Source organism: Apodemus sylvaticus, chromosome 20 (assembly GCF_947179515.1).
Source record: "Apodemus sylvaticus chromosome 20, mApoSyl1.1, whole genome shotgun sequence".
Taxonomy (NCBI): domain Eukaryota; kingdom Metazoa; phylum Chordata; class Mammalia; order Rodentia; family Muridae; genus Apodemus; species Apodemus sylvaticus.
In genome coordinates, this window is record NC_067491.1 from 4914600 (window position 1) to 4934521 (window position 19922).

The 19922-nt window shown below is 52.1% G+C and overlaps 1 protein-coding gene and 1 long non-coding RNA gene across 6 annotated transcripts in view; one reads left to right on the forward strand and one right to left on the reverse strand.

Annotated features, from left to right (window-relative positions):
* Nucleotides 1–19922, forward strand: part of LOC127670470 (uncharacterized) — a 215795-nt gene that overhangs the window by 96267 nt on the left and 99606 nt on the right. The window lies entirely within an intron of this gene.
* Timeless (timeless circadian regulator) lies at nt 1177–19579 on the reverse strand. Of its 5 annotated transcripts, XM_052164921.1 has the most exons (30): nt 19476–19579; nt 14638–14877; nt 14074–14237; nt 13765–13918; nt 13539–13653; nt 13382–13444; nt 11880–11981; nt 11559–11714; nt 11188–11321; nt 10947–11034; nt 10494–10670; nt 9680–9897; nt 9373–9476; nt 9079–9248; nt 7643–7768; nt 7395–7546; nt 6601–6698; nt 6389–6506; nt 6097–6298; nt 5576–5721; nt 4506–4591; nt 4301–4418; nt 4125–4207; nt 3838–3980; nt 3494–3668; nt 3341–3409; nt 3118–3236; nt 2174–2504; nt 1988–2083; nt 1177–1896 (listed from the first exon to the last, which is right to left on the reverse strand). In XM_052164921.1, the coding sequence occupies exons 3-30, from the start codon at nt 14168–14170 to the stop codon at nt 1823–1825; spliced, it is 3714 nt and encodes a 1237-aa protein (XP_052020881.1). In that variant the 5' UTR covers nt 14171–14237; nt 14638–14877; nt 19476–19579; the 3' UTR covers nt 1177–1822. The 5 variants fall into 5 exon arrangements, with proteins under 5 accessions (XP_052020881.1, XP_052020884.1, XP_052020882.1 ...); XM_052164924.1 differs by lacking the exon at nt 14638–14877 and having other exon boundaries at nt 1177–1893; nt 3494–3665; XM_052164922.1 differs by lacking the exon at nt 14638–14877 and having other exon boundaries at nt 3494–3665.

The following is a 19922-nucleotide window of genomic DNA, read 5'->3' on the forward strand; positions in this document are numbered from 1 at the left end:
CTTTTTTTTCTTTTTTTTTTTTTTTTTTTTTGAGACAGGGTTTACTCAAGCTTTGTCAAGGCTGGCCTTGAATTTCTGTTTATCCTGCTGCCATCTCCTAAGCACTGGGTTACAGGTGTAAGCCACCATCCCTAGCTAAAGAGTAGACTGGAGAAATGACCAGTGTAGTGATGTCCTTTGAGTGAGAAGGACTAGGGTATTATAAAATAAGTATTTGGCTTTAATCCTGCTTCCCAATCTCTTCTGAAATCCTTATGATTTGTGATGTGAGGCATGCCAGGAAGGCTGGTGATTGTTGCCAGGGGAACCAACCATGTGATGAGAAGAGAGAATTCTCTGCTCTACCCTTGACTTCACAAAGTAAGAGGGGCAACTGATAAAGCAGCGGTCCATGATTTTAACCAATTGTGCTTATGTAATATATATCTTTCCTTTTAAAGATTAATTAATTAAGTAATTTATTTATTTAATGTGTTTGAGCACAGTGTAGCTGTTTTCAGACATACCAGAAGAGGGCATCAGATCACACTGTGGATGGCTGTGGTTGCTGGGAATTGAACTCAGGACCTTTGGAAATGCAGTCAGTACTCTTAACTACTGAACCATCTCTCCAGCCCCTATAATATGTTTCATAACTCCCCTGAAGGTCTGAGCTCTGAGGGCAACAGTCAAAAGGGAGCACAGCCGGATTACAAAGGGATAACTGTTTTAAACTCTTTGCAGCTTCTGCTTCTCCCCAGTCCACAGACAGGAAGATCCGCCTTGCAGGCTGGAGTGACGGCTCCCCCCCCCCCCCCCAAGAGTGCTTGCAGCTTTTCCAGAGCACTGTGTTTGTTCGGTTCCCAGCACCCACATCCAGCAGTTCACAACCGCTTGTATCTAGCTCCGGAGGAGGATCCAGGCCTTCCTCTGGCCGCTGTGGGCACCCGCACACACCTGGTGTACACTTAGAAACACACACATAATCTATTCTCAGTGTTTTCTGTTTGTTTGTTTTCCTTAAGGTAGAGTTTGACTAACTTGTCCAGAATGGCCTCGGATTTCAAATCTTACCAAAGCCTCCTGAGGGGCTGGCGTGGCCAGCAGGCACGCACCCCATGGCCAACAAGATGAAGCATCAGGGTGTGACACTGCCGTTGTGTCTACTGGAGAAGAAGACGACAAAAGAAAAATCTCTCTTTTTAAAAGTACATTTATTGTCAGGCTGAATTTTTTTTTAAAAAAAAATTACATTTACTGTCCCAGGTGTGGGCCACTCTCTTCCCTCTCCCTCGTGGCAATCCTCCTGCCTCTATCCCCCACATGCTGGGATCAAAAGCTTACGCTACCACGCTCAGTTCAGGAAACGTCTTTTAACTTTGCTCTTAAAGTTCTTCCAAAGACAACAGATGACTGGCTGGTCGCTCTGAGATCAGCAACTGTTAAGTTTACATGTTTAATATGAAACACAAGTCAAGCCTGAGGGCAGTGCATCACAACTGTACCTCAACTGCAGAAACGGGCTCAATCATGTGTCCTGGGATCAACCACTGGGAAGTCCATGGCAGGAATCCAGGGCCTTGTGAGGGCGGTAGGAACACTCAGGTCCTATGTCACAGAGCTCCCCGTCTGAAGGAAGCCAGGAGCAGTCCAGAGAGTAGTCCAGGCCGCCTTCAACGTTTCACCACTCTTATTTGCTACAGACGGATCCAGAGACCAGCTGTGCACACTGGCTTACTGCAAAGACTCCACCCAAAACGTTGAGAAGATTGAGAAGATTGCTTTCAGCCCAGGCAAAGTAGCTCCTGTGCCTTCCACTCGTGTGGTCAAAGGCGTCTGGCTTTCAGTCATCCTCATCGTCATCCTCAATCTGAATCCGTTTCTTCTTGTGGATTCTTGGAGTTCCTGACACTGCTGCTGTGGGAATGGCGGGTAAGAGACGGAAACGGACATCTCAGCATGTAGAAGGTAAGGCAAATGACCGTGTCTCCCCTGGAGGAAGGCCTACCTTGTCTGTCCCCCTCATTGTCGTCCTCTTCGTCGCTGTCCAGCAGCTGCCGCTTCTTAGGCACTGATTTCCAGTCTTCCTCCCCAGGGGCCGCCTCTGAAGTGATGTAAGACAGTTAGGGAACTGGCACTCACGCCCGCACGGCGGCACAGAGTAAGTCACCAGGAGGTGACCATGGCATTTTACCTTCTGCAGACACCAGGCCTGCTTTCCTCTTACGGGCTGACAAGAGGGCTCTCAGGGCGCCGGCTCGGTGCTGCTCACGGGGACTCTGCTCACGAGGACTCTGCTCACGAGGACTCTGCTCACGGGGACTCTGCTCACGGGGACTCTGCTCACGAGGACTCTGCTCACGAGGACTCTGCTCACGAGGACTCTGCTCACGGGGACGCTGCTGTCCTGGATTTGGCTCTGGCTCCTCTTCTCTTTCCTCCTCGTTTTCTCGCTGACTCAAAGAAGCAGCCACTTTCCGGAGCTGGGTGGAGCTCAGTTTGGCTGGAATTCGCCAGAAGGTTTCCTGCAGGTACACAGCAGGTGAAGCCGCTGCCGGGGAGGACCAGCCTCTCTGGCCACTATTCATGGAACCAGCATGACTCTCCTCAGGAATGACCCACGGGAGTTGTCAACCTACTACTCACAATATGGACCCAGCATCTACCTCAGTGCCACACCAGGTAGCATTCACTGTAAATACAGCTGTTAGCAATGAACACAGGAAAGGATCCGGGTCAAGTAAGATTGCCTCTCTGAGGAAGTGCTGAGCTGACCCTTGAAGGCTGGTTGAGGGTCAACAGGAAGGTGTGTGGGGGGGGTTCTGTATGTTGGGGTGCGCACATGTCTATGTGTGGGGGCCTTGATGTGTGGCTGCAGCCTTCCAGCAGGACTGGGGAGATCAAGTGGTTATGCATGAACAGACCGAGCGCGTGCGCGGTGGAAAGTGGGTGGAATGGCCACACAGAGCCAGGCACGCCTCCCGGAGGCTGCAGCACACAGAGCCATCAGTGCTCCAGACAGGCAGGAGGCAGTGTGGAACACAATTTAGGGAAGGGGAGGCTGGAATCTTGGGAGGCAGAGCATACTCTGAGACAGGAGCAGAGATCCCTGGCTGACACCCCTCCCCCCATACTTGCCTGGCCTGAGCTGGGCGGCCGGATCCCTAGCTTGCGCAGCAGATGCTGAAACTGTTCGTTCTCCATTGCTTCCTCATTTTCCTCTGTCAGAGGCACCAGAGGGATGGCCTGGGAGCAGCCTGCAGATGTGGTGCAGACAGGGCCGGCGGTGCATGGTGACAATGTGGCACAGGGAGTGCTCTGGGTCACACCAGGCCCAGGTTGCCCAGGGCCCAACACTTACCATCCTCTTCTCGGTCATTTGCTGCACGAATCAGGGAGCTCTGGAGCCACAGGAGGGGAGCAGAGAGGCCTGGGCGAAGAGGGGAAACTCTACTTGGCTCCCTTCCCTTCCTAACCCTCCACCTCTGACATCTCTCCCAGCCGAAGTCCTTACCTTCCTGGCGCAGGCTCTGACCGAGGTTTTTGGCAGAGAGAGAGGAGCCACCCTGAACCTGTCCTGCTGACAAGCCGTCCTCGCTCTCCTCATCTTCACTCTCGCCCTCTGACAAGTGTTCTTCCTCTTCTGGATCGTCCTGCCAAGAGTCTTTCTGGGACTCTGCTCCATTCTGCTGAGATTCATTGCAGACACAGGAATGAGAAAATGGCCTCTGGGGGCCTCAGGGGGCTCCTGGCTTCTGCACCCACGAGGGCCCGGTCTGAACACCCTGAGGCGGGAGGAGTTCTACAGTGCTTTGTGGGGTGAGGCCCAGGCTGCAAGAGCCAAGATAAGATGGTTACCGTGCAAGAAGGCGCCGGCTTCTTTCTCCTTTTCTTGTATAGCTGCCTCCGCTCAGACACCAACCCCAGGGCCAACAGTTTATCCACAACTCGAGCCCGTGAGCGTTTGGCTGTGATATTCTTCATGATACGACCAAGGACATCTGAAGAGAGTGTTTTGAGGGAGGGATGGAAACCAGAACTCAGCTCACCCCGAGTGACACGAATGCAGCAAGTGAACAGAAGGTGGGAAGTGAGGCGTGGAGTGAGGGCCCGACCGGCTCTCACCTCCGCAGAGCCTCACTCACCATCGGAGTCCCGGAACTCCTCAAAGAGCCGCTGTAACTCCAGCTCCTGGTCCTCTGTCCACAAGACGATCTGGGTCCCTTTCCTATTCGAACAGGGGTCAAGGTTAGTGCCTGGGGAGGTCTGGAGCAAAGTGAGGTCTCTGTACCCCAGCTCCCTCCAGAGCCTACGCCTTTACCTCTGGAAGTCCTTGACACTGTCGGCCAGGCCCATCCGAACCAGATGGTTGATGACCTGTTTGCGTGTTCGAGGAACCACTTTCAGGTGCGCCAAGATGGTTTCCACTACATCCTGACCTGTGGTGGAGAGGGAATGGGCAGTGAGGAGGAGTTTGGGGCGCAGACCGCCCTCCTCGCAACCTCTTGAGATCTCAAACCTCACACCTTCCACATCCTTGTGGGCGAGGTATAGTTCCTGAAGTTGGGCCTCTTCCTCAGGGCTCCACGCAGGGGCTCTGTGGCTGGAAGACCTGAACGGCGAAAGAGGAACAGGTGTAAGGAGGCCACTGGTTTACAAAGACAAGGCAAAGCTCGCTCCGTCATGCCAGACCAAGGGCGGAGCAGGAAACTCAGCAGAGACCCAAGAAAAGCCTCTTACTTTATTCTCAACTGAAGAACTCCAGAGCCCAAACCAGGAGATTTTTTTTTTTTTTTTTTTTTGATTTTTGGATTTGTTTTTTTTCCGAGACAGGGTTTCTCTGTGTAGCCCTGGCTGTCCTGGAACTCACTCTGTAGACCAGGCTGGCCTCGAACTCAGAAATCTGCCTGCCTCTGCCTCCCAAGTGCTGGGATTAAAGGTGTCACCACCACTGCCTGGCCAGGAGATTTTTTTGATCTTGGCTTACAGAACTGGACAGTCCAAGGACTAAGAAAAATGGGAAAAAGAGCAGCGAGAGAGAGAGGAGACCAGAGGGAAGATGCTGTGTGTGTGTGTGTGTGCGTGCGCGTGTGTGTGAGTGTGAGAGAGAGAGAGAGAGAGAGAGAGAGAGAGAGAGAGAGAGAGACCGACCCCAGAGGACAACAAACAGCTATGTGAAGCCTATCTTATTTTAGAAAGGCCTCCTGTAACTCAGGGCGGCATTATATTTGCTTTGTAGTCCTGTAGCTCTTTAACTCTGACCTGCCTGCCTGCCTGTCTGCTACGCTGGGAGCAGAGGCATTGCCACAGCTTGACCTTGAGCACATTTTAGGGAAGCACACAGAAACTGTGGGTCCTGGCCCACTGTCACCAGGGGCCGCCTCTGTGAAGGCCGGTGACAGAGAAGGAAACTAAAGGTAGCGGAAGGCTTAGCCCAGTCTCCTTCCTGTTCTGGGTAACCTCAGGAAAGGTGTCTCACCTCATGAGGCTACTCCCTTGTCTCAGAAAGGAAAAGAAACATTAGGTGGAATGTTCCGCATGTGGCCCTGTGACTGCACTGTCCTCGTCTCCTACCCGTCCCCAGCCCTGAGCTTACCCACTGTCGAGGGAGCCATATCCCTGGGTCATTTCCCGAACCACTGCGGTGTTCTTCCAGAACAGCAGCTCCACAAACGCTTTCTGGTTCACTGCAGCCAATGCAAAGAACTTGCCAATGATGTATTTGGCAAACGTCACTAGCTCCTGTAAGAAAGAAAAACGACATGGCACTTTAGCTCAAATAAATTCAGACCTGCCTGTCCGCAGCTTGCCTCTACCTCGCTCGCCGCATCTCTTCTATCCTCCATGCAGAACTGCCTGCTGACAGCCCCACTGCATCCTCATCTCTGACCTAAAGCCTTAACCTTCCTGTCTCTTAAGAATCCCCACGGGGGCTGGACAGATGGCTCGGCGGATAAGACCACTGACTGCTCCTCCAGAGGTCCTGAGTTTAATGCCCAGCAACTACATGGCGGCTCACACTCTGTAATGGGATCTGTGCCCTCTTCTGGTGTGGCTGAAGACAGTTATGTTGAATCCCCCACCGCCCGCCAGGCGCCCTTCGTGGCAGCCCCTCACTTTGTAGGCTGCAGCAGCCGGGTCGCTAAGCAGCTGATTGAAGAGGCAGAACAGGGAGAGCTGGAAAAGCAAGGCTTCCATCCCCAGGTCGTGGGCCAGCCGGTGCAGCATCTTGGTGATGCAGTGGTTGGTGTGCGCACTGTTCTGCCGGTAGCTCCGCAGGAGGAGTGCGTAGGCCCGCACGATGGTCGAGCATGCGAAGCTGCATGGAATCACGGAGGGAAATTACTCAGCACCGGACGGAGGCTGCTCATGCCCGCAGGGGCCTGAGGTCAGCCCTCTCAGCCCGTACCGTTTCAGGTAGTCCAAAAAGCTAAACTCCTTCTCGGACACCTGGACCACCTGTAACTCCTCCTCCTCCTCCTCTTCCTCCTCCTCCTCTGCATCTCCTTCCACCGGCTCCTGCTGCCCTGTGCAGAGTGAGGGTTGCTGGGTGTCTGCTGTGCTGGCGTAGAGCAGCGTAGCGAGGCGTGGGAAAAGAGACGGGAGAGAGCAGAGACTCACGGGGAAGGGGCGCGGACAGGATCTGTTTCAGCAACTGCATTTCTTCCCCTGGGGAAATGACTGGAGAGCCAAACACATTTCCTTCAGGCCACACTTCCCTGGAGATAGACAGAAAAGGCTTTAATCACAGGAAACTGGAGTTGCAGTTAGGACTAGAAGGAAAAACTAGTTCCTTGTCAACTGAAAGGAAGAGTGGGAACCGTCACCTCAGAGACGAAACAAGCTAGGAATTCTTCTCACAAGGCACAGAAGGAGCCTTGGGAATTCTTCTCACAAGGCACACTGCTCTTGCAGAAGACCCGGGCTCAATCTCATCACTCACATAGCAGCTCATAACTGCCTGGAACCCCAGTTCCAAAGGATTTGAAATCCACAGGCAAACAGGCACATGTGGTGCGTGTGCATACATATATATTCAGGCAAAATTCTCCTACATGGAAAATAAGTCTAACCTACCTACATGTATATATAGAAATAAAAATAACCCTCAAGTGGGGAATGCCGTATCCTGTGTCTGTAGGCAGGCACATGGTATCTCTACACAGATGAAACTGAAAGGTTTGTCAACATGTGAACCATGGTTAACATTGGCTGGTAGAACTGTATTTCTTTCTTTCTTTAGTTAGCTGTGTTTTCTGACAAATATAAAATACTCCAACCAGTGATCAGAGCTTACGAAGAGTTAGTATTGCTTACAGAGATCCACAGCCTGTTAAGTCTCTTCTTTTCTAAATTCTGAGGACCCTGGACCCCAGTGAAGGCCTCCCCATTCCCTCAGAGCCCAGGACTCTTACCGGGCAGACCGCAGGAGGGCCAGGGCTTGCGGGGCCTGGCCGGTCCTAAGGCAGTCTTGGATCTTCACCATGGCTTCTACGCGCTGCTCCTCCACTGGCACCTCTGAGGCCGCATCGAAGGGAACAATGGTGTCCACACTGAGCTCGGGGTCCTACAGACAGACGCAGCCATGGGAGCAGAGTGGGAGAAACCTGGACTGTCTACAAGAATGCTGTCCTAAAAAGGGTACAATTCTCCAGCCACCTACCTGGGCGCACTGCAGAAGCTGCTCTTCCAGGGCTGGCCACAGGGCCTCCAGTTCCTCAGGGCTATGTGAGAAAGCAACACCCTGGTCCTGAACCTTCTTTTTCTTTTTTCGCTTTTTTCTTTTGTTCTGTGGGGAAAGCACTGTATGGTAGAGGCAGCAGAGCCACAGCAGGTTAGTGCAGTGTAGGCAGAGGAGGACGGAGAGCAGCCGTGGGGTGGAGAGGAGGCAGAGGAGGACGGAGAGCAGCCGTGGGGTGGAGAGGAGGCAGAGGGGGACGGAGAGCAGCCGTGGGGTGGAGAGGAGGCAGAGGGGGACGGAGAGCAGCCGTGGGGTGGAGAGGAGGCAGAGGGGGATGGAGAGCAGCCGTGGGGTGGAGAGGAGGCAGAGGAGGATGGAGAGCAGCCGTGGGGTGGAGAGGAGGCAGAGGAGGACGGAGAGCAGCCGTGGGGTGGAGAGGAGGCAGAGGGGGACAGGCAGAAGCAATCGACACTGTATTTCCTTGCCCTCCAGGACAAACAGGCAAGTCAGGGGAAGGTGCCATTTCAGTGGGTAAGAACTGATGCAGACAAACAGAAAACGTTTATCTCTTGGAGTAAGAGTTTGCCTTTGATGTGTTTGATTATGAAGTCCTTTAATCAAACATCACCCTCAGGAATTCCCCATCCATCTGTCCATCCTAATTGCCTTTTCTGGGGTGGGATGGGGTTGAGACATGTAGCCTTGGTTATCCTGAAACTCACCAGGCTGCCCTCAATCGCCAGGCTCAGAAGGAAATGCCTTTACCTACTGATCTATCTTGCTAGCCCCATACCAAAAACAAACATGGTTTTGCAAAGCAGAATCTGTATCTCTAAGATAGAAATTCCTTGGATGTTGTTTCGTTTTGTTTTTTAAAGATTTATTTATATATTTTGAGTGCTCTATCTGCATATACGCCTTGGTGCCAGAAGAGGGCATGAGATCACACTACAGATGGTTGTGAGCCACCAAGATGGTTTCTGGGATTTGAACTCAGGACCTCTGGAAGTACAAACAGTGCTCTTAACCACTGAGCCATCCCTCCAGCCCTCCATGGAGTTTTGTCTTTGGCTTTTCTTCTACTTCCAAGTTTTGAACACAATCTCAGGTTAGTGACTTGGAGGCTGACATGGGTTGCTTGAGTGTATTCTAACAGTAATTGATACAGGACTAGCCTGACCTACTTACTTTGTGTGTCTATAGTATGTGTGAGCCTGTGTGTGTATGTGTGCATGTGTGTGTGTGCATGTGTACCTGTAAGTCACACGCATGGCAGAGCTGGCATGCCCTCCACCTTCTTCCTTCCCTTTTGAGAAGGGAACGTAAACTCAATGGGCCATTCCACACTGGCAATGCCACAAGCCTCTGTCCTCTGCCCTCCCCTATAGCTGTTCCCACACCCTGGGGCTGCCCTGTACCTGCACCATCAGGTTCCCACGGTTCCGACAAAAGCGCTCCAGCATTTTGAGGAAGAGGTGCGTGGTTTCTACCAGGTCACGAAGGAAAGAGCGTGGATGGTATCTCTCATCAAACTTTCGAAAGAGTGCCAGAAATAGTTCCCGGTACTCCATCATATAGAAGATGTTGTCTGGGGGTGGGAACAAGAACGGAATGAGAGGGCTCGGAACGGAGAGATGACTTAGGACCTGGAAGAATGAGATATCTTAAGCAAGAAATGGAAGGCGGGATCAGAGCCCAGGCCGGGGCCTCACTTTTGATGATGCGACTGCTCTCCCTCACAGCCTCATCTGGGCACGCGTCCATCTCGTTCACCGTGGCCAGCAGCTCCTGGTAGGCCTTCAGGGCCAGGTGCATCCTGCCAGAGTGGACAGCAGAGGGTGAAATGGAGAGGAGGCAGCTGAAGGCTCTGTCAGTCGTAAATGCCGACACCTCCCCTCAAGGCTACCTCCCACCAGGTCCCCACACCACTTCGACCATGAGCAAGGGAAATATTACCCAAGATTCTGGTGTTCGGACTCAGACAAGGCGCCCCGTAACCCCCACCGCTGTCCCCCTCACCTGCGTGCCCAGGAGGCGGCCTCCTTGCGGTCCGTCAGCATCATCTCATAGTAGTTGGTGAGGTTCTGCTCCACAAAGTGAAAGGTGCGGACACTGAGGGTCTCCGAGACAAAGCTGGGGCGGAAGGCGGCGGCTCGGTTGAAGGCCATGAAGAAAGCCATCGCCCACATGTAGTAGGTCTCATCGTGCTGCTGAGCTCTCTCCCGAAGCAGGTGATCCTATCAAGAGACCACCGAGGATGGCCGCCAGCCTTTGTGGCCTGTGATGAGGGGTTGGACCCTGGACGCTAACACAGTATTTTCCAGAGTCCTCAGCTCAGTCTCCCCCAGCTCTCCCCAGGTCTGTTCATATCCCCCTCTCTGTACTCTGGGGAAACTATTCCAGAGCCTTTCTCATTTAAAAAAACCAACAACCACTTTATTTCTAATTAACATACATGTCTCTGTGTGGGTTTGCATACAGGGGTGTGGATGTCCCTGGAGGCCAGGGCAGGGAATCAGGGCTGATTAGTTACAGGCAGCTTTGAGCAAGCCAACTTGGGCAGCAGAATCAAACTTTCTGCAGGAAGTGCTCTTAACTGCTGAACTATCTCCCAGTCCCACCTAGAACTATTTTTTTAGTCTTGCTAATAATAACCCTCTCCTCAGAATCTCCACTCTGTCGGGGTCCCTCTCCCTGTGGGGTCCCCAGTCCAAGGTCAGCTTTCCCTGGGCTCCTTGGCAGGCTGCCCTTCACCGGCCACAGTGTGGCTCAGGCTAGCCTCTCTCTGCTCTGCCCCTAACTGCCTACATGTCGTCCCTGAGCTCTCTCTCACCTTGACTGCGCCCATGAGCGGGTTGTAACAGTTCTCCAGGAACTCAGAGCAGAAGTCTCTGAGGAAGAGCCTCACATTCAGGACCGAGCGGCGATGGACGGACAGTTCCTGGGCAGCCTGTCGCCGCTTCGGCACCCTCCGGGGCTGCTTTCCCAGATCCGAGCTGTAGTTCTGGAGCTGAGAACATGGACTGAGGCGTTAGATTAAGTCCTGGCTACCCCCACGCTTTGCAGTTCTTTCTATAGCCACGGTTCCGAGATTTTCTTAGAAAAGACGCCTAGGGGGACGTCTGCCTCTGGTGGCGGCGAGGCCATCAGTGGACACGATATGGTCAATACCTGAGTTTTCACACACATTCTAAGCCAGAAACACAGCAGCTAGAACTCCAGAGAGGGCCACCCCTCTCAGGCCCTGCGACTCCAAAGTTTCTGCCACTTACGGATGCATACTCACGTTGTGCAGGCCTTTGTGAAAGACGACGTCCCTCTCCCCAATAGATTTCAACCCCTGGACAATGTAGGAGCCCCCGAATCGAGAGTGCCTTCAGGCAAAGGAAGAAAGGGGGTTCCAAAATGACTCCTCGGGTCTCCCCAAGTATCAGGCCTTCTCCATCATCAGCGGCTCTGTGAGAGTCAGTTTTAAAATATTACCCAGCCTCGGACCGCTGCAAGTCAGATCACAGCCTGCCACCCACCTGTTTCCTCGCTGGAGGGCCCGAGCTCTCTTCTCCGCCATCTCCCGCTGGCGCAGCACCTCCAGTTCTGCCACGTCCGTGCTTCGCTCCTGAGCCAAGCGTCCCTGCCCTACGCCGGCTAGCTGCTCAGGGTTCTGGGTGTGGGACAAAGAGGGAAGGCTCAGCCAGGACAGCCATCTTCTAGCCTTAGTTCACTCCTTCTCGGAAGGGGAAGCACAAACAGTGACAACACTTGCTGGGCCTTGGATGGAGGTCACAGCCAGGGTGAGCATCACCTCCCCTCCTCAGGGAACTCCCATCACCAGCAGGGCTCCTCGGGCCCCGCGGCAGAAGCATGTGGCGGGGACTGGGAGACTGTGGTAAGGTCTCACCTGGTCTCGGAACATGAGGGAGACAATCTCCAGCACGTGGAGGCTCCACTGCTGCTCAGCGGACGAGCTGGACAGGAAGAGGAGCAAGTCGTCCATGCCGCTGAGGTGAATTGCCCAAAGAAGCCGGTCGTGGACGCTGGCGTCATCGTCGATCCTCTGAGCAGGCAGCGGAGAGGAAGGGAGGACACACTCAGCTCCCGGAGTCCCCACCTCACTGTGTGGCTAAGGCTAGCCCCCAGACTCGGAGAAGACAGAAAGCCTAAGAGACTGGGGTATACCTTAACCAGTGCAAGAACTCGGGTGCCCCCAAACTCTCCTCACCTTCTCCTGCTCAGGGTTGGCTGGGACGTGGAGAATATTTCTGACCAGCAGAAGGATCCGTTCAATCAGCAAGTTGTCTTCTTCTTGCCGATCCTCCCAGCCCTGGGCAAAAGGAGAAAAGACTGGCTGTAAGACTAAGCCCTGAGAAATGGGACTAAAAAGAAAGAAAAGGGGGCTGGAGAGATGGCTCAGTGGTTAAGAGCACTGTCTGCTCTTCCGAAGGTCCTGAGTTCAAATCCCAGCAACCACATGGTGGCTCACAACCATCCGTAACAAGATCTGACTCCTTCTGGAGTGTCTGAAAACAGCTACAGTGTACTTACATATAATAAATAAATAAATCTTTAAAATAAAAAAGAAAGAAAGAAAGAAAGAAAAAGAAAGTTTAAAAAAAAAAAAAAGAAAGAAAAGGTACGGAGAGATGGCTCAGTGCTTAACAACGCTCTCAACACAATCGTGATGACTGGAATTCAGACCCCAGCACACACGCAACAAGCCAGGTGTCTAGAAAAACACCTGTCATTTTTTTTTATGGCTTCTATGTGCACATGTACACACACACACACACATACACACTATTAGATAAATTTCTAAAAATAAAAACTAGAAATAAAAAGCAGACATGGTGGCACAATTCTTTAATCCCAGCTCTCAGGAGGCAGAGGCAGAAGGACCATTTCTTAGATCTAGGCTAGCCTGGGCTACAAAGTGAGTGTCTCAAAAAAAAAAAAAAAAAAAAAAAAAAAAAAAGCAAAATAAGAGTGAGCCAAGCCTGGTAGCACAGGCCTCTAACCGCAGCGTCTCAGGAGACTGAGGCAGAAGGACTTCAAGTTCAAGGCCTGCCTAAATCACAGAGTGAGTTCAAGGTCATTCTGGCAGTGTACTGAGACTTTGCCTCAAAAACAAGCAACTACAACAACAAAAAGCCAGAGACACACTTGAGTGGTAGAGTTTAGCATGCACAGATGAGACAGGACACCACCCAGAGTACAGTAGTGTGGCTATAATCTTTGGGAGGAAGAGGCAGGAGAGTCCTGACTTCACAGCCAGCTTTAGTTACATAGTAAACTTAAGTGTAAAGCTAGCCTGGGCTACATGAGACCCAATCTGGAAGAAAAGAAAAAAAAAAAAAAGAGGGGGGTGGGGGCTGGAGCAAAGCTCAGTGGTGAAGAACACTTATTGCTCTTGCAGAGACCCCGTGTTCAGTTCCCGGCATGTGCACAGCAGTTCATAGCATCCATAACTCGTTCTAGGGGCGCCAACAACTCTTCTGACCTCCAAGGGCACCGGACGCACAGGGTGCACATACATACATATAAAATGATTTAATTAAAAAGAAAGGAGAAAGAGGGGAGCAGAGAAAGGAAGCTGGGGGTGGGAAGGGGGTCAAGATAAGAAACGTGGTGACTAGAAACCCCAGAGTAGGCTACCGTATCTCTAAGGGCACAGCCGGGTGGAAGCACTGACGGCCCGTGGGATGTGTGCAATGCAGACCCACTCACCAGCTGCAGCAGCTCATACAAGGTCTCGCTGAGGACTCCAAATGCCTTCTCACTGGCAAAGGCCTGTGGAACAGGGAACAGTCCGTAGGTAGCTCCTACCTACTCCTTTCCCCCTCTGCAAACGGCGACCTAATACCTCTGGAGAAAGGCTTCTCACCTCTTTGTAGGCCTGCAGGTAGGTTAGAACCTGCAGAAAATGGTGTCGGACGCTGGGGTCCTTAGGCACGCTGCCAAAACAGAGCAAGGCTGGCTGAGTCAAATTTACCATCAGCCTGGGGAGACAGTGAAGGAGGCGTGGTTAGGTTTCCTTGCCAACACAGACTCTGCGCACGCGTGCAGGCAGGCTGGCAGGCACGCAAAAGGGGGAGGGCTGAGGAGCGAACCTGATCACAGCATCGAAGAGAGGCTTGTCCTGGCGGTGCTGCGTGAGGATCGGCAGGAGGTCACTCTGCAGGATCTGCGCAGCTCCCAGCTGCTGCCGCACGTCTCGGGTGTCGTCCTCATGCCGCAGGTACCGGATCAGATCCTTCACACTCTCTTTAGAGACAGGGTAAAATACTTACCCGGAACCCAGGTGAAGCTGTCCGGGCCCACGCTCTGTTTGTACCCCCAGCCGGAGGAATTCACCAGCCCTCAATATGGTGAGGTTTGGTTTTTTTTTTTTCCTCCTGATTCCTCGACAGACTACTCACCCAGGCAATCCGGCTCTTTGTGGTAAGTGCCTCCTTCCAAGTACCCAAGGGCGCTACAAGTGGCTAGAAGTTCGCAGTTCATCATGTACAAGTCCATACACCAGAGGCCCAACTAGCGGAACGGGCAGTGGGGATGGCAGATGGAAACGGGGAGGCCTGTGGGACTAGGAGAGGGATGTCCGTGGTAAGGAAACTTAACAAGCTGCACTCACACTAGGGAATATTCCGGGCAAGACCCTTAACCGCTTCACTTCTGTCAGAACTAAAAGTGCTGCTCCCAGGGAAAACTTTTTTTTTTAAATGAATCAACTGTGATGCACGGGAATCAAATTCAGGAAGGTTCCTGTGCATGGTGGGCACATGTTCTAGCACTGAGCTGCTTCTGCTGGCCCCAGGGAAGGCTTTTTTGTTAGAGCTTCTTTCAAGCTGACTAGAAACCAAAGAAACTCCAGTTTGTGAATTAAGGCCTGGCCCATACTACAGCCGGATCCTGAAACCACACGAACATGTTTCAGACCTAAGACAACCATGCAGGTAAACTGGGATCAATGCTGAGATATTCACCTCAGAGACCTCTGCAGCCTTGGGAGGGGTCAGACGGCCTCCTCCATCTTCTACAGTTTCCTCATGCAGCCCTCCTAGTCTGGATGTACCACAGGAGTTGGAAGTCCTAGCTTTGGGCTGACGAGATAGCTCAGTGGTAAGGATGCTTGCCACTGAGGTTGGTAACCTGAGTTACCACAGAACCTACACGGTAGGAGGGAACTGACTCCAGCAAGTTGTCCTGCCTACACGTTCCCCTCCCTGCAAAAGAAGAAAAAAATTCCAGTCCCAGCCACGCAGTGATTTTATATAGTATTTACAAATGTAGGAACTGGGAGTCCAGAAGTGTCTGTCTGTCTGTCTGTGTGTGAGAAAGCCACAGGTCAATCGCAAACCACGAGCCTGGTTCTCTATGAGTGCTGGGGCTTGAACCCAGGTCGCTGCTTGTACTTTCATCAAATGAGCGGTCTCCTCAGGCTGCTGTGTGGGACTCGACACCCCCTACGATCTCCCCAGCTTCTGAGGCACTGACATTTGTAAAGAAAGTTCTTTCCCTGTCATCCTGTAATTTCAGTGGAAATCAGCCCCGACAGAACCTGAAGTAAAGGCCGCAAGCAGGAGAAATAACCTCCCTGCCTCTGCCTCAGACGTGGCAGATTCCTCTCTGGGGCACATCCCCAATTATCCAGATCCCTGTGCCCGCAGCAGCAGATAGCACAAGCCCAGAATCCTGAGTGACTGGAACCTGACATTAATAACACACACACACACACACACGTGCACATGCACGCATACACGCAAACACTGCATCTTTACCCACTCCCGTGGAAGATCAGGAATATTTGTCAATCTTCTCCCTGGGCATCTTCAGCCGCACCCTGTTCTAGGTTGGAAGCATCCTCTAAAAAGACCTTTCCTGGCTGCAGTCCCTGGCTTTTAAGCCCTGACTCCACCCCTACGGGAAACAGATAATGAGTCTCCAAAGGCCCAGATGTACAAGCTGATGCTATCTCCCGGCACTCAGCTCTTCTTATATAACTGGTCTACTTCTTCACACTGACCGCTGTCCCACAACCCCGCTGCCACCCCCACTGCCAACCTACTTCCGAACTGCAAAGCCCAGGAATATGAGGACTGTACTGGCTGGTTCTGTGTGTCAACTTGACACAGGCTGGAGTTATCACAGAGAAAGAAGCCTCTCTTGAGGAAATGCTTCCATGAGATCCAGCTGTGGGGCATTTTCTCAATTAGTGATCAAGGGTGGGAGGGCCCCTTGTGGGTGGTGCCATCATCTCTGGGCTGGTAGTCCTGGGTTCTATAAGAGAGCAGGCTGAGCAAGCCAGAGGAAGCAAGCCAGTAGGTAACATCCCTCCATGGCCTCTGCATCAGCTCCTGCTTCCTGACCTGCTTGAGTTCCAGTCCTGACGTCCTGTGGTGATGAACAGCAATGTGGAAGCTGAATAAACCTTTTCCTCCCCATTTGCTGCTTGGTCATGATGTTTGTGCAGGACTAAGTCTAAGGAACCAGTGAAACACTCACTGAGTGACAGGACTGGAAGGAGCCTTTTTTTTTTTTTTTTTTTTGGCCTGGTCTCAGAAGCAGAGGTAGCTTCTGTACATGCAGTCCGACTCTGCTCAAAGACACTCAGCTTTTCCAGGGAGACCACTGGTGTGTGATGTGCTTGCTTAAGTGTGTATGTGTGCCGGGCGGTGGTGGCGCACGCCTGTAATCCCAGCACTCTGGGGGGCAGAGGTAGGCGGATCTCTGAGTTCAAGGCCAGCCTGGTCTACAGAGTGTGTTCCAGGACAGTCAGGGCTATACAGAGAAACGCTGTGTCAAAAAAAAAAAAAAAAAAAAAAACCAAAAAAAAAAAAAAAAAGCAAAGTGTGTATGTGCAAGCCCACACACATCCATAGCAGAGCAAAGGCCTTTTCTGTCTGTCGCTTCCAAGGCTGGGCCCAAGAAGCTGGCAAGAGAAGACGAAAGCGCTGCTGCAGTCGAAGAGCGCTGTCAACAGCCAGTATTTGCACCATCACACACACAAAAATTAAACAGAAACTTTGTATTTATTTATGTTTTCCCCCATTTTGGGGCAAAGTTATTCTACGTGCTCCTGACTGTCCTAGAAGTCAGTATGTAGACCAGGCTGGCCTCAAACTCAGGTGTGCTCCACCATGCCTGGGTCTGCCTGTGTGACCATGAAGGGCTGAAATCCCTACTGCAAGCTCCTTCCCCCCAGTTCCAGGGAGTGACTGTCAGGCTGTGGGGTTCCTGAGCCTCCTAGTCTCCGACCTACTTTTCCTTTACACGGCCTCTCCATTCAAAACAACCACAGGGGATTAGGAATGGAAGTCCTGGCTCTCTTACATAACCTCCCGCCGGCCCTTATCTGACAGAATTGTTTCTTCTCTTTCTCCTCTACCAAATGTCATGACAGCCACAGACAAAGAGGAGGCCAGCTAAATGGTGCGGTAGGTAAGGAAACTTCCACAGAAACTAAAAGACCTGCGTTTAGAGCCCAAGGATGCACACCAAGGGCGGCCTGCTGTGCTGGGAATAAACAATGCAGCAACGTAAACAAGAAAGACTGCCTTGGACTGGAAGGTTGGGTGGATGGTGGGGACAGAAAAATTTAAAAGTTCGCCCTCCCCTTTTCCTTCTTTGCTTTGTTAATTCAGAGGCAAGAGCATTTTATTTTTCTCTTCATTCACTTAACAGCCTGTTTGCTCAGTCTGTCTGGTCTCATCTCTCCTAGGTAGCCAGTCCTAACCACAAGGCTCAGACCCGTGGGCTGTTTGCTTTCTCTGGCAGTTAGACCTTCTCTTAGGACACACGCATTCATGTCCCAACCTATGAAGCTCCTCACGGTTTATTCCCTCCATCTTGGAGGTCTCCTCTGCTTCTGTGATTTCCCACAGTTCCAAGCCTACGTGACCTTCGAGATGCAGTCCACACACCATTCCTCCGTGAGCTTTTCCATGACCACCTGCAGGTCAGGGATGGAAGTCTGAGCAGTCTACACAAGTTGTTCTCACTCCAGCACCCGTGCTGTCTATGTCAGGGTACCCGGGACAATCCTCTTTCTCTACTAACTACTGACTGTTTTTTTGTTTTGTTTTGTTTGTTTTTTGGTTTTTTGAGACAGGGTTTCTCTGTGTAGCCCTGACTGTCCTGGAACTCACTCTGTAGACCAGGCTGGCCTCGAACTCAGAAATCCTCCTGCCTCTGCCCCCCAAGTGTTAGGATTAAAGGTGTGCGTCACCTTTTCTGAAGACAGAAGGAGGTGGAGTTCAGCTGGCTTGCCAAGGATGCAGGATTCCTGGGTCCCACTCCCATCACTGCTTATACTGGGTGGGGGGTGGGGGAGCATGTGAAACCCCAGCCCCAGGAGCCCAAGGCAGGTTGTTCTCAAAATGGAGACCAATTTGGGAAACTCAGGGAGTTTCTACATTTAAATAAGGCAGGGAAGGGGAACTAGAACATAGTGTCAGGGCTTGGTGTGGTGGGCTGTTGGTTCAATTCTCACTGCTGGGCATGGTGGCGCACGCCTATAATCCCAGCACTTGGGAGGCAAAGGCAGGCGGATTTCTGAGTTCGAAGCCAGCCTGGTCTACTGAGTGAGTTCCAGGATAGCCAGAGCTATACAGAGAAACCCTGTCTTGAAAAACAAAAACAAAACAAAACATCTCACTATGAGAAGATAGAAGAGAAAAACGTTTCACAGGAACTCTACTCTCATCTCTTGGCATTGAGCACCATGCACACTACAATATTAGTGTGCTCAATAAACTTTGTTTTTTGGGCACTGATAATAAAGCTACATCAGGAACACAAAGCAGGGAGTGGCCAGTACTAGGGAGGCAGAAGCTAGTGAACATCTGTGAGTCTGAAGCTAGCCTGCTCTACACAGAGAATTCCAGCCCAGCCAGAACTAATACTGAGAGATGTCATGACTCATCTCTGTGTGTGTTCCCATTCAGACATCACTGTGCAGGATTCAGTTCCCTCCTTCCACCATGTGGGCCCCTAGGGCTTCGTTCAAATCCTCAGGCTGGCAACAAGCAACCCAACCTGCTGAGGCTTCTGTGGAGTGACCAGCTTGGAGGGCTGGATAAATCGAATTACTGGATTTTGGGGTCACTGCACTTAAGTGACAAGAACTCTCCAGCAGAGGGAGTTTCAGGTACCTTGAAGTATGAATGAACGCGAAGCAAACACATCCCTTTCCCAGATGTTAGAAGTCAAACTGGATGAGAAAGATGTCAGGGGCGCAAACACACCCACCTGAGTAATCAAAACCGTAAGCGACCAAAATGGGGTTCAAAGTAAATGTAAAACCAAGGGCTTCAGTTTTTTGTTTTGTTTTTTTCCAAAACATGGTTCTAGTGACAGCATCAAAGACAAAGAAATGACACTCCAGGAAAGAAGTTAAACTAATGGCTCTTGTCCTAGCTAACATCCCCAGAGGTTGTGTCCTTAGGACTGAATCTAGCCTATGAAGACCCCAAAGCCTTGTGAACCCAGCGCCTGACGACCTCCAGGCCACTGTTGTCTTCGGATCTGGACTGCATGACAACCCTCGGAAGGCTTCTGCTCTGCTCTTCGAACTCGAAAATCCTGGCCTCACGGTCCCTTCCCTACCCCGAGCTCGGAGTGTGCAGAGACCCGCGAAAACACGGCTGATCCTCGGCGCGCTCGCCCAGGAGCAGAGTCAGAATGCGCGTGCGCGCCAGGAGCCTCGCCCCCACCCTTCAACCGCGCGGCGGGAAGGTGGTCGGCCGCTCGCTGCCCCACTGCTCGGCGCCCCACCGCCTCGGAGATGCCCGCTGTCAGCTCTGGTTCCTTCCGCCACACTCACCCGCTCTCCGCGAGTCCTCTGAAGCCTCGCAGAGCCAGCGGCTCTGAGGTGCGGGGTCGCAGCCTTTCCCGCCACTCGGCTGGGAGCGACCAGTCTGCGCCTGCGCAGGCGGGGCCTGGGCGGGGCCTGGGCGGGGCCTGGGCGGGGCCTGGGCGGGGCCTGGGCGGGGCGAGCGGGGCAGAGCCACAGGACTCCGGACGAAAGGAGGAAGAGTGGATAAGCAGGGAAACCCAAAAGGTCTTTTTTATATGAGTCGGGCATCTGCGCTAAAGTAAAAACCAAAACGCTATGGGTTTTCTACTGAATTATAATAAGAATCAAGATCGAATTAAGGGAGAATTTACAGACGTTCTTCCCCTTCCAGTCAATTGGACTATTCCAAAGTCTTAAATGGCTAGTTAGAAAAGATGTGTTTTATTTGGGACGAATTGGGGTTGTTTGGTGTTT

Coding starts and splice junctions, on each gene's coding strand:
- Timeless (XM_052164919.1), bottom strand. CDS start 14,170: ATGGACTTGTACATGATGAACTGCGAACTTCTAGCCACTTGTAGCGCC. Junction 9,249..9,372: donor GAGCAGTCGCATCATCAAAA/GTGAGGCCCCGG, acceptor TCCCACCCCCAG/ACAACATCTTCTATATGATG. Junction 6,299..6,388: donor TTTTTGGACTACCTGAAACG/GTACGGGCTGAG, acceptor GATTCCATGCAG/CTTCGCATGCTCGACCATCG.